Raw genomic sequence first — 15927 nt, 5'->3', positions numbered from 1 at the left:
CCAATTTTTGGACTAGCTGAGCACAAAAACAAAATGATAAATATTGCATATTTGCACGATACCGTTAGAACTTTGATTGCATTTGACTAGACTTCCTCATTGCAGGAAGGACATGGCACCTCTACTCGACGTTCCCTATCCCGTGTTTGATGTCAACCAAGCTACCCTAATCGACTCAACGTTGATAGAGGCCTCCGTTTTCATCAATTGCGCCGGTCCTTTCATTCGCACTGCAAAGCCTCTCATGCCTGCATGCATCCGGAAAAAGTTCACTATCTCCATATCGCAGCTGAGCTGGGGAGTTATCAGCAGACGCAGAAGCTCGACGAAGACACCAAGATTGCCAACATCTGGCTTTTACCCGGGTGTGGCGGAAGTGTGCAATGCTCGGCTGTGTCGCTGGCCACGTTGTAGAACAAGTCCCACGCCCCCTCAGAATTGATTTCACTTTATATGTCGCTAGATCACTGTCGCGCGGTTCGTCAATCAGTGCCGCAGAGAACATCACCACCGAATGCCTCCAGCTTGTGGATGGAACCTTAGTTGAACAGGATGCTAGCCGAACTGTCGAGTTTGATTTCAACAATGGCAACAGAAATGTTACTTCTTTATCAGTGACATTGCTCTATCTCCTCACCATCCAGAACTCGACAAATGTGCCCAAGATCGGAACATGCGTCCACGCTTCTGGTGACAGCTTTCCGACTGGGGATTTTGCTTTGTTACCTGAAAGCCAGACAGCCGCCCGGGGGAGTCAGCTCCATGTCATGCGGCAGTTGTCATCACTTCTGATGATGGTGCTGTCCGGCGTGCCACTCTCCACACAGTTAGCAGATACAAATTCACGTATGTGGCACCTATACAGGCCGCAAACGGGTTCTGGCTCACCAGTTCAAGCCTGACTTCCAAACACCTGCCGGTCCATTTGGCAATGATTCTGTTTTGAATGTAGTGTTTGGATATTGTGGCAATGGAACCGATTTCTGCAGCGCTGGAAACTTTTACGCTGGAAATTATGACACTGACGACGGAGGACCATCCATCAACTGTGAATGCGGACCTCTCTTTTCCGGCAACAAAACGTATACCGGGACCCAATTTGGTGATTGCTGTTCGACTAGTGGGTATTGTGGCAGCACAGCGGATTACTGCAGTCCCCCTAATTGTTACTTTGGGGCGTGTCTGACATCAGGGTACACTTCCACTAATGGCGAGTGTGGTCCCAATTTTGCGAACAACATGACCTGTCCTGGGTCTTTGTTTGGCGATTGCCATTCCACGGGTGGGTATTGTGGCAACTCAAGTGATTACTGCTCGGGGACCAATTGCTACAGTGGCTCTTGTGTCTCTTAAAAGTGACAGGCCAATCCTTAGCAACTATTTCAAGGTTCCAATATGGGGCTACAATGAAAAGTAAAGGGAAACCATTCACTTTTAAGCCATATTCAAATTTTTAGTTATACATGCTGGCTTGTCAATATAAGTCTGATCATCTATTTATTAAAGTGCTAAAGACTAAAGGTATGAGGCACTAGAATGCACACTATATCCATGGATGCAGCCTCATCTCCCAGTAAAGCGGGACAGCAAGAAAGGCATACCCTTGACGATATTGTCGTAGACAGAATATATCACACAAATCTCACCAACCCGGTGCGATCCAATAATCTCTCCAGGCACCGTTGCCATTATCCGCATCTCTGAATTTATCAACTCCTCCCTCCACACCATTTTCACCCACTGTCCATACACCACTTTCAATCGGCTCTGTCCATCGTTCAAACAGCCTCTCCAGCCTCTGCGACCGACGTTCGCCTCCAAACGGATGAAACCAGCCATGTTGAAAGAGATCCGTGAATGAGCCTGATTCCACTAATCTCCCATCACTCATCCTGGCCCCTTCTTGGTCTCGGAAATCAGGTCGTAGTGCAAATGGAAGAAGGAGACGGAAGCCGGCCTCCTCCGTATCATGATAATTTCGAAGTAGAGGTTCACTGTATAGTCCCGTGGGGATAGGATCACCTTCGTTCATGGTTACATTCTCACTTGCTTGGGAGAATAAATATTTTATTTCCAAGTTGAGATTCACCGTCCGGTCTGGAGTTGGAAATAGTAGGACTGCTGGAACACAGTCCTCTTCGTGGGGTAGTGTGGTAAATCTCTGCAGCCTCGCAAAATCCTCTTTATCATGTGGGACCTGTAGGCCAGGCGCGATAAACTTGAAACGCGGGGTCTTGACTCTGGTTAAGAATTTGCGAATAAAGCAGTCCTTCGGCACGGAAGCTGCATCAAGGTCTGGGTCGGTAAAGAGCGGTGCAGAGATAGGCAAAAGTGAATAAGGAGGCATCCGAGATTCGACTGTAGCTGAGTAGTGCTCCATAGCAGCTATGGTGCTATCAATCTGGGCATTGCAATAGGGAAGCCACGACCATAGACCAATTTGCGACCTTGACATCGAATTACACTCAGGCAGCCCCGGAACAACCCTACCCAGACGGATCATGTAGATCCAGTGCGTGAGAATAGTCTCCAAGGGAAACCACATCTCCTCGTGTTCGTCGACAGGCTCCACACTTTCAGAATTCTCCAAGGTCATCGGGAACGAGGCCCGGTTCAGCTGCTGATCGTAAAGAACGCCGAGACAATGCGAGCCCAGTTCTGAAACAGTGTCGTAAATCACCACGAATCGCTCTTTCCCTTCATCCTCAAGCTTGTTGTCTTCACAGGGGAATGATTCATCGCAGAGTCTCATCTCAAGACTGTTAACCCAGTAGAAGAATGACGGCTCAGGATCATAAATCAAATCCAGGAAAGAGTTCAGGGACGAGTGCAGATGCTCACGTATAGCTTCTATATCTTCAGCTGGTTGTCTAAAGAACCACCTTTCTCTACCTAGCGCATCGAGGTCGGGTGTGTCTCTTCCATGGCGGGCCATCCAGCCATATGCGACCAGGTAATTGTGTAGTCTGGCACAACGCTGATAATCGAGAGTGTCCTCATCACGAGCTGGATTCTTGTCGGAAACCAGAGCATCCTCGATATCGAGGATTCGTTCTGGAGTGGTGTTCATGGCGATGTAGAGGGGAAAGTTCCAAGTTCCAAGGTTGTGTATTGATGCCTGAGTGCCTGAATCCATGGATTAGATGTATTGAAGTTCGATACTGGAACTTCGGTCTCAGTAGCACTATCCGCGTCTGTTAGATTATATATATCATTCCAAGTTGAGTTGATTCCGCCTGCAAATTGACACTGCTTTCTTTATTAGATTCGTCACGGTGACGGAGATAAACCCTAAGGACTTTGGGTATGTATAAGCTGTCGGTGGTAGATTACCACGAGCCCGATTTGGACAGGATCCACAAGAGAGGGGCTTACTAGGGATCAAAACCCTGAGATTCCAGTATGTATGTAGGGGCGGCTGGACGTCCAAAGTTACGGGGGGAAAGGCAGCCGTTTCTGGCCTTAAAAGCGGTCATTTTCGGCGTCAATCCCACTGGTCCTCATATTCTAGTTGTAGTATTGGCACAAATCTCATTACTTTTAACGAGGCGGTTGATCATAAATTCTCAACCAGACCAGGCAAATATTGCAATGTGTCAGATGGTACCAACAGGTTTGGTACGGGAATAACTCTATAATTTCGGGCGGAAAGGGGAGTATGTGTCTGAGATCTGCGGATTTATGTTTATCTCTAATATATGGAGACCAGAGGAGTGAGATCTGAATACAAACTTACCAAAATTATTCTCTCGACTGTTTAACAGCCCTCAAAAAGTCAAACCCGTGTCGAGGGGCGCCACAATTCCAACAGTCCAATGACTTGATCTGCACGACCGATCCAATTACTGGTTTAGGTAAAATTCACCACCATTGATAGTCTTGCACTCCTTGTCAATGTTGGTAAGAGTGCCCGAGTAAGGGCCACACTGGTACTTGTAGCCAGCCTCAATCTTGGTGGTGGCAGAGCCGCCGGGGCCTTCGATGACGAGCTCGTAGCTCTCAACATCGTAGGCACCAGTGGGGAACCTGTAGTGGTAGGCAGCGTTGGCGCAAGGCTCGGGGGTCTTGGGACCAACAGGAATAGAGCCATTGTTCCTATTTGGTTGGGTCAGTGGCCGGTCTCTTTATCGCTATAGATCTGCGGGTAAAATTGTCAAGACTCACCAAGCAGTGTGGCACGTGGTGCTGCCAGTGGCTGCGTCAGTCTTGTCTCTGGATGTGACGGACCAGGTCATGTCCCAGATGTCGCTCTCGATAAGGTGCTTAAGGGAAATGTAGCCGATGCTGTAGGGGTAGGTTGTGGCCTCTACAGCAGGAGTGGCAAAGGCGGCGCCAGCAAGGGAGAGAGCAAGAGCGACGTAAGCACACTTCATTTTGGTGGATTGATTGAATAATTCGAAGCGAAAAGATTGAACTTTTTGGGAGCGTTTCGAACTCGTGATTCTTAAGGTAGTTGGGATATTGCGATTATAAAAGAAACAGGAAGTTTTGGAGCCCTTATATAGATATGCCGTTGACTCCTTTTTTTTGTATAGATCATCATTCGTGGATATGAGGGAAAAGGTGTCTCATGCAGCTTCAGCTCACGAATGATCGTTGTCCATGATCCATTGGGTAATCTTAGTTTAGATTACCTCAGGCGGTCGATCCTTACTGGGTATTCCTTAAAAAGTCTCAGTCAGGTTCAGCTCACTTTTTTAAGATCTTTCTCTGGCAGGTGCCTGGCGCATGATTCTTCACCGTTTTCGTTGTCGTTGTCTTGGTGGGTAGTAGTAGGGCTACTAAATATAGCTCAAACCTTACATTTTAGAACTCCTTGCAGAGGCGCAGTAAGATCCCACCTGTGGAGACTACGTATGAGTATCTAATGATGAGACTCATGGAATACTCGGAACTCCGGGGTAATGCGCCATCAGGGTCTGCCTACTTGGCGCGTAAGACTCTCGGACACCAGGTTTCATAGATGATATTCACTCGAGGCCGCTGGGTTCTATCAATCATGTATTTCCTATCCCCGATTTTCAAAACAGTATAAACTACCAATCTCTAATTGTGAAAAATGCCGTAGGTCAGGCAAGTTACCGAGATGCTAGCTATTTGAAAACGGAGTTGAATGAAAGTATGGAATCTGTAGGACCCGACTGTGCTACGGTCACACTAACTCGGCATTTGCGATTCAATCGTGGTGTCAGGAAGACAAGATGCAAATCCTTTCTGTGGCCTTGTCTGCCTCTTCTCCTGCCACTTTGGGTGATACTTAAGTAAGTTCTGCTCTTGGGGTAATTTTAGGTCGAAGAGCGACTTTTTGGTTGATTGTTTGATATGGCTGGAAAATTCATTATCCCTAATTTAGAAAATTGGCTGTATAAGGGTGTCCGGTTTCCCTATAAATTGAATAAGATCCCAATGGATTGCCTAAACACACATCCGTAAATATATATTCGAGTTTTGAACAGAGAACAACGTACAACACAGCAGGGCTGCCCCATGAACTATCAGTGAAATGACTTTTAGAACAAACCAACGAGGAATCCCTAAAACAAAAAATCGAGTTGAATCAAAATAACAAATACAGCAATTGAAACCTGATGTTACGGAGTGAGATATAAAAAATGAAAACAAAAAAGAAATGTGCATCATCCGTGAATCGAACACGGGCCTCGTCGATGGCAACGACGAATTCTACCACTAGACCAATGATGCTAGTTCATGTAATGTGTGGCTCTCTAGTGTGTCATAGCTCTAATGGCTGCCGAGGCCTGTTAGCTCTCATATGCCACTCGGAATAAACCTCCTCTAGGGCTAGTGAGCATTCCAAACACGTGACAAGCAAGTAATACACCAGTACAGGTCAAAATTTCAATTCATTAAGCCGTGCGCCCCTGTATGCAGCTGTTGTCTAAGACCATAACTCAAGACAAATGACTGAACAATAACACAAATCCAACACCATAACCATGTAAGCTAAACTGAGAGAACGACCGCCGTAAATTACAGACCAATGTACAATCCGAGGGAATCCATCGTGCTCACGAGTTGAAGCTCCAGCCACCATTGAGTCGCAAGCGCTGTCGATCGGCAACATCCTTGCGAATTTCCTCTTGGGTCAGCCCATCCGGACCAGACCAGTTGGCACTGCTGGTTCGTTCGCGGAATTTCTTTAGCTTCTTGTCTGCTTTGAAGGTTTCTTCCATAGAGAAGGGTGCGATTGGGCCGAAGATGGAGTCCACTTCCATTCCATCCTGCTCTCGGAGAAGATCCTCCAGTGCCTTAGGCTGAGCCCACTTGGGAACCGGGAACATCTCGGAGTCCGAATCGTCATCGTCTTCGCTATCGGTGTTGATCTCCGGCAGGTGGATGTTCTCACCAGTGGGGTACTTGGGAGATGGCTTGGCGATTGGCCGCTGTGCGGAGCTGGGGACAGCTTTGTGTGCGGCCGGAGGGGGCGCAGGGTTTGGTTCGGCAAATGGAATTTTTCCTGTTGCAAACTTGCCCATCTCACCTGGGTGAGCAGGACGTTGGGGGGCACCATTCTTGAATATGGAAGAGCCACCCTGGTGCGCCATGGATGACTGCCCGTGACCGAATGTAGAGATAGAAGGCTATCAATTATGAAGTCAGTAACGCGTCCTTCGAAATATATAAAAAAGATGATACCAACCTTTCTGATATATGATTGACGCATGGGTTGTCCTGGCATGGGTTGCCCCGGCAGGATCGCGCGCACAGGTTGCATAGGATTGTGCTCATCCTCTGTCTTTCGCCGCTTGGCATCACCGGTTGATTGAACATTGCTGGGCTTGGAGACCGCGGGCCGGTAGCTGGCCTCGTCATTCATCACTCTCTTAGGTGGCTTGGCAGGATTGGGCGCGGGCGGGTTAATGCGAGCATGTGGCTGAATAGAGCTACCCAGGCGAGATGGGGGACGAGTAGCACCTAAGTCATTTCGTTGAGACGATTGAGAAGATGTCTTCTCGTGCTGTAAAATGGGAGCCTATGGCTTGTTAGTGACATGGTAAGGTCCACAAGAACCAATGTGCTTACCTCGTTGACAATCTGCTGGCTACCTTGCCTTCCGTGACCTCGTGCGTTCTCCTGCTGACGTCTTCTGATTGCCTCCATTTGAGCGGCTCTCTTCGGGTCTTCCTGAGCAGAGCGTTCGCGACGCTCACGGTCAGCCTCAGCACGACTCTCGGCACGGCTTCTCATCCCCTGACGGCGTGCCTCCTCTTGTCGGCGAGCCTCTTCCTGCTGAGCGGCACGTTTGCGTTCAACCTCGCGCCTCTGTTCTTCCTTTCGGCGTTCCTCCTGCTCCTTCTTGCCAGCAACCTGAGCCTTGCGCTGGGCCTGAGTTTGACTAGAAATAGAGCTCTTGAAGCTGCTTGCAGAAGATGATGTGTGCAGGGAAGTGTTGCTACCCTTCTTTTTGAGAGTTGGCTTGGATGCAGAGGCGACTGCAGGGATAGTCGACTCCCGAGCGCCAGAAGATGAGGGAATGGGTATCTGGCGGGACAAGGTACTGCCCACACGAATTGACATGGGTTGTGGCGTGGGCTTCTGTAGGGTCTCACGAGTGGGTTTGAGGGGACGGCGATCAGCTTGTTTCGGTTGAGGAATGGCGAATCTTGAACCGGGCTCCCTAGAAGATTCGGGCTCGCGCGATTGTTGCCGTTGTGATTGTGTATTCTTGTGTATTGTAGATCCTGCCTTCTCTTCCGGTTCAGTTGAAGATTTGTTTAGGGTAGCCTTGAGCTCAATGGCCTTTTTCCTTTCCTGTTCCCGGGCTTTCTCGACGCGCTCTTCTTCTTCCTGCTCGTGCTGTCGGCGTTTCTCTTCTTTCTCAGTGGAGCTGCGTGTTCGACGGCCTTCCTGACGTTGGGGGCTGGAATCTTGCATTGGCTGGGCTGCAGGTTCGGCGTTTTTGTTGAAAATCTCAGCACTTGAATGAGCCCGTGGTTGTTCTGGTGACAAGTGTTCGACTCTGGGTGTATTTCCAGTACTTGAGAACAAACCCTTGGCAGATTTCATGATGGAGTGCAATCTGAGTTTCGAAGCACTGATAGGACCATCGAAGCGTCTTGGGGAGCCTGTTGGAGTGGTGGTTGCATCAGCAGAAATATGAGAGAAGGAAGCACTCTGTTGGTGACCGTGAGGGCGCGGCGATGAGAATATCGAGGTAGATGACTTGGGACGTTCGGGTTCCATTTTGGGAACGTCCTTCTTGCTAGTGACTCGCTCTTTTTCGAGCTCAGAAAGCTTCTCCATGATACCTGTGGTCTTGCTCTTTGAAAGTTCGGGCCGTACAGGAGAGCTCAGAGGCTTAATCCATTCATCGTCAACTGGGGTAGGCTCCAGGGCGGGGGCTTCGCGCAATTTTTGGTTCGAAGCCTCCGACTTAGCTTCAGACTTTGAAGCAGGAAGTTCTGGGTAAGAAATCTGACCCACCGGGGCTCCAGAACTGGATGTAAGCGACTTTCTAGGCCGAGAGACTGGCTGTAGCTTGCCCAGCATGCTGATCCTCTCATGTAGGGTCTGAGTGGACTTTTTGCTGTACATTCTGGTGGCTTGCTCAGGGTCAGCTTCTTCGCTGGATTCCTTCTCATGATCAATATCCATAGGCCCTAAATCGGGGTTCTCCCCTGCTGCAGCCTGGGTCGTCCTATGTCCACCGGTCTGCCTACCAAAGTGGCTGGGGCGTCCAACGGTGTTCATCTTCGTCAGGTCGATGTGGCTTGTCCGAGAGAGTCTTGAGCCTCCCAAGCTCTTCAACGGTTCCCGCGCAGGGAGAGAAGCGAAACTTAGGCTACTCTTCCTAACAGCTGGCCGCTCGGGTGTAGAGCCGTCCGAAGGGGACCCAATGTCGTCAAGATTGTCGAGAACAGTGTCGTCCTTGGTAGGATCTTCGGTAGCATCATCCATAATCTCATCTTCTGGCTGAGATTGTTGAGTGTCGACAAATGGAGTTTCTGGTGCCACTGGTGACTTTTCTGGTGACGGTTCGGGCCTTGAGATAGGCTGAGGAGATTCCTTCGGTTTTGGTGCATTTTTCTTCTGTTGCTTTTCTGGAGCCTTGGCCTTTGTCTTAGACTTAGACTTCTTGGGTGGAGTCGAGCTAATCTCTACACTGGTTTCCTGGGAGGGCGTTGCGGCTGGAGGCGATGTTCGCTCTTTGGTTGGGGTTGGATCATTGTTCGTCGGCTCGACGGTTTGTCCACGGGAACGGACATCCTCCTGCGCAGAGTGGAATGACTCTTCGTTCGTTTGATGGGCAGTAGACACGTCGATCTCTTGAGCAACCATGTCCATGGGCTCATCCTGCTCGAAAGGTTGAGTAGAAGGCTGAGTGGAAGCCTGTGATTCTGGATGCACGTCAGGTAGTACCATCTCATCAGCATCGGACATGCCATGATAGCCCGAGTCTGTGTTGTATTTAGGAAAAGAGTTCAGGTTTGCGGTGAGATCGGGATATTGGGGTTGCGACGCTGGCTCTGTCGCGTCCTTGGTGCGGGGCACGGGTGACGCGGCCGCAGGAGCGGTCTTTGAGACAACGCGATGAATGAAAGGACTAGGGCTTGCATGGTTCTCCAGTTGTTTTTGGGCAGATGAAAATATCTCACTCAAGGGCTGCAAGGGGCGATTAGTTGGGAGCAATCGATGTCATATCAATGTATAGAACACTCACGACTCGAGACTCTTCGGGCGCACGTTTTCGGGCGGTACGAGGTGTCTTGCCTCTCATTTTTCCAGGTGTCTTGAATACATCCGCAAAGTTCCTGGGTCATCATCAACGCCGAACAGACATGATCGAGTGTGCGGTCGCAACTCACGTTTGTCCCTTTGAGAAGATCTCGGTCATATGTTCATTTAACCATGCCATTTCATGTCGAACGGGGTATTCCACCTCTTCCATCTCTTGTTCCACTAGGTCGGCCATGTTTTCCTTCTCCGCTGCAATCCATGGTGCGGAACCGACGGGCTTTTGCGCCCTCGCGCCTGCCGCGGCCATGTTGTAAACAATGCGCCGTTCGTTATTGAGTGCAGGGAATATAGAACGTCAATATCGAATTTGACTTGGTCGTTAAAAGAGTGTTAAAAAAGCACAAACATGGGATATTGTGGGTTGTGGGTCGCGCTGAGGGTCGGGAATGGGAGATGAGGTCGAGAATCAAAACAGACATCCCAATAAGGAAACGCGTGGGTCACGTGTGTATACATTCAAAATGGCTTCTTTGTTTTTATGTGGTTTTTTATTCAACCAACTACGTACATATATGCATATATACTACATATGTATGTGTGTATTCGGATTACGGAGTATACACAAAGTAATCATCAATATGCTCGTGCTTCTATCATCCTCGCTGAAACCATCATCCTAAGGCGTATACGGATGTCGCGAGACACTCAAGGAGAGCAGAAAGATGATCTCGTTATGCTGCTACCTAGGTCCACGGTAAAGGGCTGAAACAACGGCTGACTGGCCTGTCAAATGATCCATACCTAGGCGTGTACGTCAACGGATAGTCCAGCATGGGTCTATAATGATCGGCTTTGCACTTTTCAATCGCTTCCTTAGCAGGAACAGTCATTGCTATCTTCGCATGTTTCAGGTGCAAGTAGCTTCCAAGCTGGTAGTGGGCGATCCCAATCGACCTTGAGCTTAGGAATACAATGGTGTTCATCCAACTCGGAAGGCCGCCAGATCACAGTCGATACATAGTATTGAAGCTGACCAGGTGCTACCTCATCTTTGCGCCGTTCGATATTTTCGATATCATTGCGAAATCTGCTGACACCAAGAGGTATTTTCAATTTCAGTTTATCGGTTCAGTCTCCATGGATATGAAGTGCCTCGTTGAATTCCCACTCCCTTTGAGACAGACAGAAATATTTTAACTAAACCACCTATATGCATGTGAATTATAGGTATGCAAATGCTCCAAAAGAGGAGGGACATTGTCATATTCAAAGCGATAGTTAGCATCCTCGGCACATACATAGTTCCATTGTAGAAATTGTAGAAAATGCGTTGCGCCTGAAGACAGTATTGAACAAAATCTACAAACTTGGGAGTAGATTACTCTCAAAGATCATATTTCAACAAAACCTTGGAACAAGATTAATCATAATACATCATCGAGCCATTCGTCAAGATCAAGTATAACATCATAAGAAAGCTCTCGGGCTTGGCAACGCACATGACAGCATCACCAAAACAAGTCAAATCTTCCCTTATCTTTCTTCTCTTCTCTTCTATTCTTCCTTTCCCCCTTTAATTATTCCTCGACTCGACCTTTTAAGCTGTACACGCTTCTAACGACTTCTCTAATTCATATTCTCCCCGAACAAAAATTAATTTTGAAAAGAAGGGCTTTTTCCGCATCGTCATGGCTTCTGGTGACGTGACCTACCCTAATACGGGCAGTGAGGTAAGAACACCCATAGGTCACTTTAGTGTCCAATTTTGCAGAGAGATATGCTAACGACTATGCAGTATCGCCTTTCCCCCCCCTAAATTTCCTTGCTATGCTAGAGAACTGACCTTGACCCCTCTTGCGCCCAGGCATCAGCGATATTGTGACCAAGGGTAAGCGAAAAACTGCGCAATACTTGAGCTAGGAAACACCACTAACCAATTTCTGAACAGGCCCCATTGTTGACAGCGTCAAGTCCGAGGCATCCCGCACCGGCAACGAGCTTCGCGAACTCTCCAACTCGCGTGTGACCCCTTCCACCACCACCGCCGATGGACAACCGTTGACCCGTATGTCATGAGACCGTTTTGATTGGATAAAAGATACTGATTTTGGCCCAGACTATCACTCTTTGCTGTACAGCCTTTTGAGCGTAAGTCGTCGCGCGAGCATCCTCAATTTTGACACCATTTTAACTCTTTGATAGTGGGAGCAACCCCGTGCGACCGCCGTTTCTTTCGCTAGCGTGATCGGATTCATCTTCGCCGCTCGTTATCTGCCTCTCCTCCGCTGGGTGTTCAAGTTCTTGTATATGTCATTGGGATGTGAGTTGGTCGCGTGACTATGGTCAATGGGAACTCTGGATTAACAAATGTGTGCAGTGACCGCCGCCGTTGAGATTGCCGGACATGCCATTCTCAAGCGTGGAATCGCCAGTGGATTCCGTCCTCGCCGTTACTACACCATCCCCAAGGAGACCGTTGAGGCCGTGCTCGAGGATCTTGAGCAGCTTGTGGATTTCTTCCTGATCGAGTTCCAGCGTATTCTGTTTGCCGAGAACGTTCTTCACACCGTTTTGGTATGTTCCCAATATGGTGCCATGGTAGATAAGTCAAAGAGCGCAGACTAATATCTTCTTAGGCCTTTACTGCTGCTTTCACTGGCTACTGGTTGATCCGCTTCGTTCCCTTCTGGGGATTAGCCGTGATTGCTGTGACCACCACATACTTCGCCCCTCTCATCTACATTAGCAACCGCGAAATTATCGACGAGCAAATTGTCAACGTTCAGGAGATCATCAACTCCCAGACCAATCAGCTCCGCGATCTGGCTGGTGAGCGCACTTCTCAGGCTACCGGCTTGATGAAGCAGTATGTCGGCGAGTATAGCTCTAAGGCCCAGGAAATTATCGGTTCCCGCCGCTCCGCCTCCCCTGAGGCTACTAAGCTCGTGAGCCCGATCAAGCGTGAGACCATCTCCGAGTCTGCCAAGACCCAGCCCCTCGAGACCTTCACTGCCCCCGTTGTTGAGCCTGCCACCGCTATCAAGACTGAGGACTTCCCCGAAGCCCCCAAGGCTGCCCCTGTTGCCCAGTCTATCGAGTCTGATATTGTCGCCTCCGTCGAGTCGCCAGAGCAGGCTGGTGACCGCGAGCCCCTCGTGGCCATCTAATCTGTCCCACTGATAGTGGGCTGTCCGTCGTGACTTGGAACGTTTACTTACTGTAGCTCAAAATCAGGCCACTGTTAGGCATTCTGATGAACGGATATCATTTATTTTGGCCATGACTTTTAACTGGATATGCAGAATGGCACGCTGGATCGAGGTTCTGGGTTACCTGTTTGTTACGGATACCTTGGAATACATGGGCTCAGCATTCCGTATCCTCGTGTCGACGACAAACAAAAAAATTGCAGGATTCTTGAGCGATGAATGAGCTTTCATGTTTCATGTATCCCCTTAGTTGTTCCTTTTTACCCCGATTCTTTTCTTCAAATCCCCCCATTTTAAACCACTCGGACATTGTTACCCTGTCCTTTTTCTAAGACCCCTTGTCTATGTCTTTCTCGGGTTCATATTGTTTCTAATGGAATTAACCTTGCATAAATTCATCATTTAACCCGATTCATTCTATTCATTCACACATCCAACCAAGACACGCATAGTGTCCTCGAGCCTCGCGCAGGGACCTCGGCCTCTACTTGTAAACAGCAGGCAGCTATCGAGAAATCGCAAGATCGTAGCACCAAGATCAACAAACCCCCAATATAAGACTTCCTCGGAAGAATACGGGATGCGCAAAACCCTCGACCCAACCTACTTGGGTAGTTGTTCATCTGCAAGTGGCCTTTGACCCTATGTTGAGCGCAAGGCAGCCGTTGAGTTTCATCCCGGTCCACCGACTCGGCTCCCTATTCGCCGCATCACGATTCGGACCAGCCTGTGACGGTTCTGTTTTCCCTTCATTGTGCTTCCCCCTCCCTCGACGAATTGCCTTGCTCAGTCGCCTTTTTGTCCCCTCTTGCCACCCCATTTACCCCGGATTCGAGGCCTATACATATGGGTGTGGCCTGATATATGCGAATTGCTTTGGATGTCGTGTCGGGTCTGCTATTATTCTGTTTTCGATGATCGAAGCCTGGGCTTTTTCTTTATCTGGTTGAAACTCTGATTTGGTATCGAGTCTTGCAGCTTGTGGGTTGACCGAACCGTGCTGATATTCTTGCTCACCGGAGGTTCTCATGAGACCTGGTTGATTGTTGGGCATCGAACGGAAAGGCGAGCTTGCCCTTTGTTGATGAACATGTGATAGGGAGAGAAGAGAGAGTCTAAAGGGTATCCTGAAAGAGATCATGTCACCAAGTGATTCGATGACGCTTTACCGAGATGAACACAGACGATGGACGGCCGAAAAGGCCTAGCCCCTCCAAACAGCAGCGTCCCGATTGAGATATGGCTTCTTGCCCCGTTTACATAAGCTCGGGATCTGAGACGCGTCGCAGATGCTGAGGGACACGCATGTCCTAGTTTACCGCTCTTTGGAGTTCATTAGAGGCATCTGGCCACCGAAAGAGTGTCTTAGACATTGAAAACCCGGCCTCTTTCTGGACGCCTATCAGTCTCGGCTGTTGAACTTCGTAGACCGACTTCAATGCGATTGAACCACCGCCACTCGAGAACTAGGACTAGCCCGGTTGTGTTGAAATCTGGTTGAACACTCAGTCCTCGATCTTCGCTCCGGCCAGATTCCATAGCTGGCACCCACTAGATGCACCGTTTTTCTGCTGTGCTTCGGCGTTGCTGCTCTAGCCCTGGACCGATTGGCGGAGGGCCCTTTGTACCTTTTAAGAGGTTTATGCAGACTGCACTGGGCGGGTAGGTGGGCACAGAGGCAGGTTACAAAATGGACTGGAAGAAGTCAGTGTGGCACTATGACAGCGAAAGCAGAGAAAAAGAAATATGCTGGATAGAAAAAGTGGATTAGCCTCCACCAACGTGTCGGAATTCTGCATGGAATCCTGCATGGAACATTCTTTGAGGTCTTTGTGTTGCCCCTCTGCTTCCAGAGTGTCTCTGGTATATGCACGCTCTTAGATTTGCTCAACCAGCGGTCTACACTAGAGTAGTCAGACTCTCAAAGAGGATGTTTGTTAGAAAACCTTGGAATTCACAGAAAAAATAAAAGCGGAGCTAGGTATACACAAATGAAGCCAATCACCTCATTCCTGCGAGAAAGAATGATTTTTTGGTTTGCATTCTTTTTTTTCAGCCTCACCCGATTGATCACGGCCTAGAAGTACCCATGTATAGACCGCCTGTCATCTGTACAGCCACTACAAGTACTATACTGTAAGTAATATGAGCACAATATGGCTTGATCGGGTATGGAAGCGTGGGGTGCACCCCGGTAAGGAAGCATCCCTGCCACTTTCCCAGGATCTTTGAACCCGTCAGAAGTTTAATTCTGCAGCACAGCTTTTCTCAGATGCACTTCACGGACTCGCAAGGCAATGCGAATTCCCGTCATACAAGGAGCAAGTTGCCCTGCAGCTTTCCGTGGGTCTGAGACCTCTTTGATACCCATTCTGTCGAGCCACCATGGGGTATGCGGCTCCTTATTGGACCATTCCTCTGTTCTCCTAATCCTCCGGACTTTGCGGTACCTTGACCCTAGTCCGATGCCAAGATCGATCTGCCATGGGTTCTTCGATAAGATTTTCGTAACGGAAAAAAAGAAATGGTGGGACACTGGTTGGATTTTACCCCGGGATATTAGGGCATAGTATCATGCATGGTATACTGGACCAAGACAACAAGGAAAAAGTATTGTGCAGATTGCCGTAATGGACTGTTTGTATCAAGCGGTGACTCTTTTGAATTTCCAAAAAGAACTCCAGGATATTCACATGGTCCCTGAAACGGCCATGCTTCTTTCTCTGGTCTTTTAGGGCACTGGGTAGGCGCAGTTGTGAATATGAAACAGGTAATGCCTCGAGATGGGAGAGACACAGGCCTCAAATTATCTTTCTCTCGCTTTTTGTTTTTTGTTCCCAGGGGAATCTGAGTGGAAATGACATCTATGGATGTACACTGCATCGTAGTCAGCCCAAAGTCGAAGATCATTGGAACTCCCATGCCACGCGTAGAGACAAGCAGCCCATGGACTCGTCCAACTTCACCTAATAGAAAAGAGAAGAAATAATAAAAGGTAAAGACGGTGAAGTCATTTACA

The 15927-nt window shown here is 48.7% G+C and overlaps 5 protein-coding genes across 5 annotated transcripts; 2 read left to right on the top strand and 3 right to left on the bottom strand.

Moving 5' to 3' along the window:
- Positions 1-383: 383 nt before the first annotated feature.
- On the top strand, positions 384-902 carry N7529_003562 (uncharacterized protein; the record flags this gene model as incomplete). Its single annotated transcript, XM_057239089.1, has 1 exon — positions 384-902. The coding sequence occupies one exon, from the start codon at positions 384-386 to the stop codon at positions 900-902; it is 519 nt and encodes a 172-aa protein (XP_057098384.1).
- Positions 903-1642: 740 nt separating this feature from the next.
- N7529_003561 (uncharacterized protein) lies at positions 1643-3070 on the bottom strand (the record flags this gene model as incomplete). Its single annotated transcript, XM_057239088.1, has 1 exon — positions 1643-3070. The coding sequence occupies one exon, from the start codon at positions 3068-3070 to the stop codon at positions 1643-1645; it is 1428 nt and encodes a 475-aa protein (XP_057098383.1).
- Positions 3071-3842: 772 nt separating this feature from the next.
- N7529_003560 (uncharacterized protein) lies at positions 3843-4373 on the bottom strand (the record flags this gene model as incomplete). Its single annotated transcript, XM_057239087.1, has 2 exons — positions 3843-4095; positions 4165-4373. The coding sequence occupies 2 exons, from the start codon at positions 4371-4373 to the stop codon at positions 3843-3845; spliced, it is 462 nt and encodes a 153-aa protein (XP_057098382.1).
- A 1656-nt stretch (positions 4374-6029) lies between these two features.
- Positions 6030-10006, bottom strand: N7529_003559 (uncharacterized protein; the record flags this gene model as incomplete). Its single annotated transcript, XM_057239086.1, has 5 exons — positions 6030-6602; positions 6662-6994; positions 7045-9624; positions 9683-9773; positions 9828-10006. The coding sequence occupies 5 exons, from the start codon at positions 10004-10006 to the stop codon at positions 6030-6032; spliced, it is 3756 nt and encodes a 1251-aa protein (XP_057098381.1).
- A 1381-nt stretch (positions 10007-11387) lies between these two features.
- N7529_003558 (uncharacterized protein) lies at positions 11388-12866 on the top strand (the record flags this gene model as incomplete). Its single annotated transcript, XM_057239085.1, has 7 exons — positions 11388-11424; positions 11564-11587; positions 11648-11764; positions 11816-11847; positions 11902-12019; positions 12077-12273; positions 12336-12866. 7 exons carry the CDS (start codon positions 11388-11390, stop codon positions 12864-12866), a joined length of 1056 nt encoding a protein of 351 aa, XP_057098380.1.
- Positions 12867-15927: the final 3061 nt, after the last annotated feature.

The sequence above is a fragment of the Penicillium soppii genome, assembly GCF_028829465.1.
Source record: "Penicillium soppii strain IBT 18220 chromosome Unknown utg000004l, whole genome shotgun sequence".
Lineage (NCBI taxonomy): Eukaryota > Fungi > Ascomycota > Eurotiomycetes > Eurotiales > Aspergillaceae > Penicillium > Penicillium soppii.
Note: the sequence above shows the minus strand (reverse complement) of the source record. Positions and strands in the feature narration are given on the sequence as shown.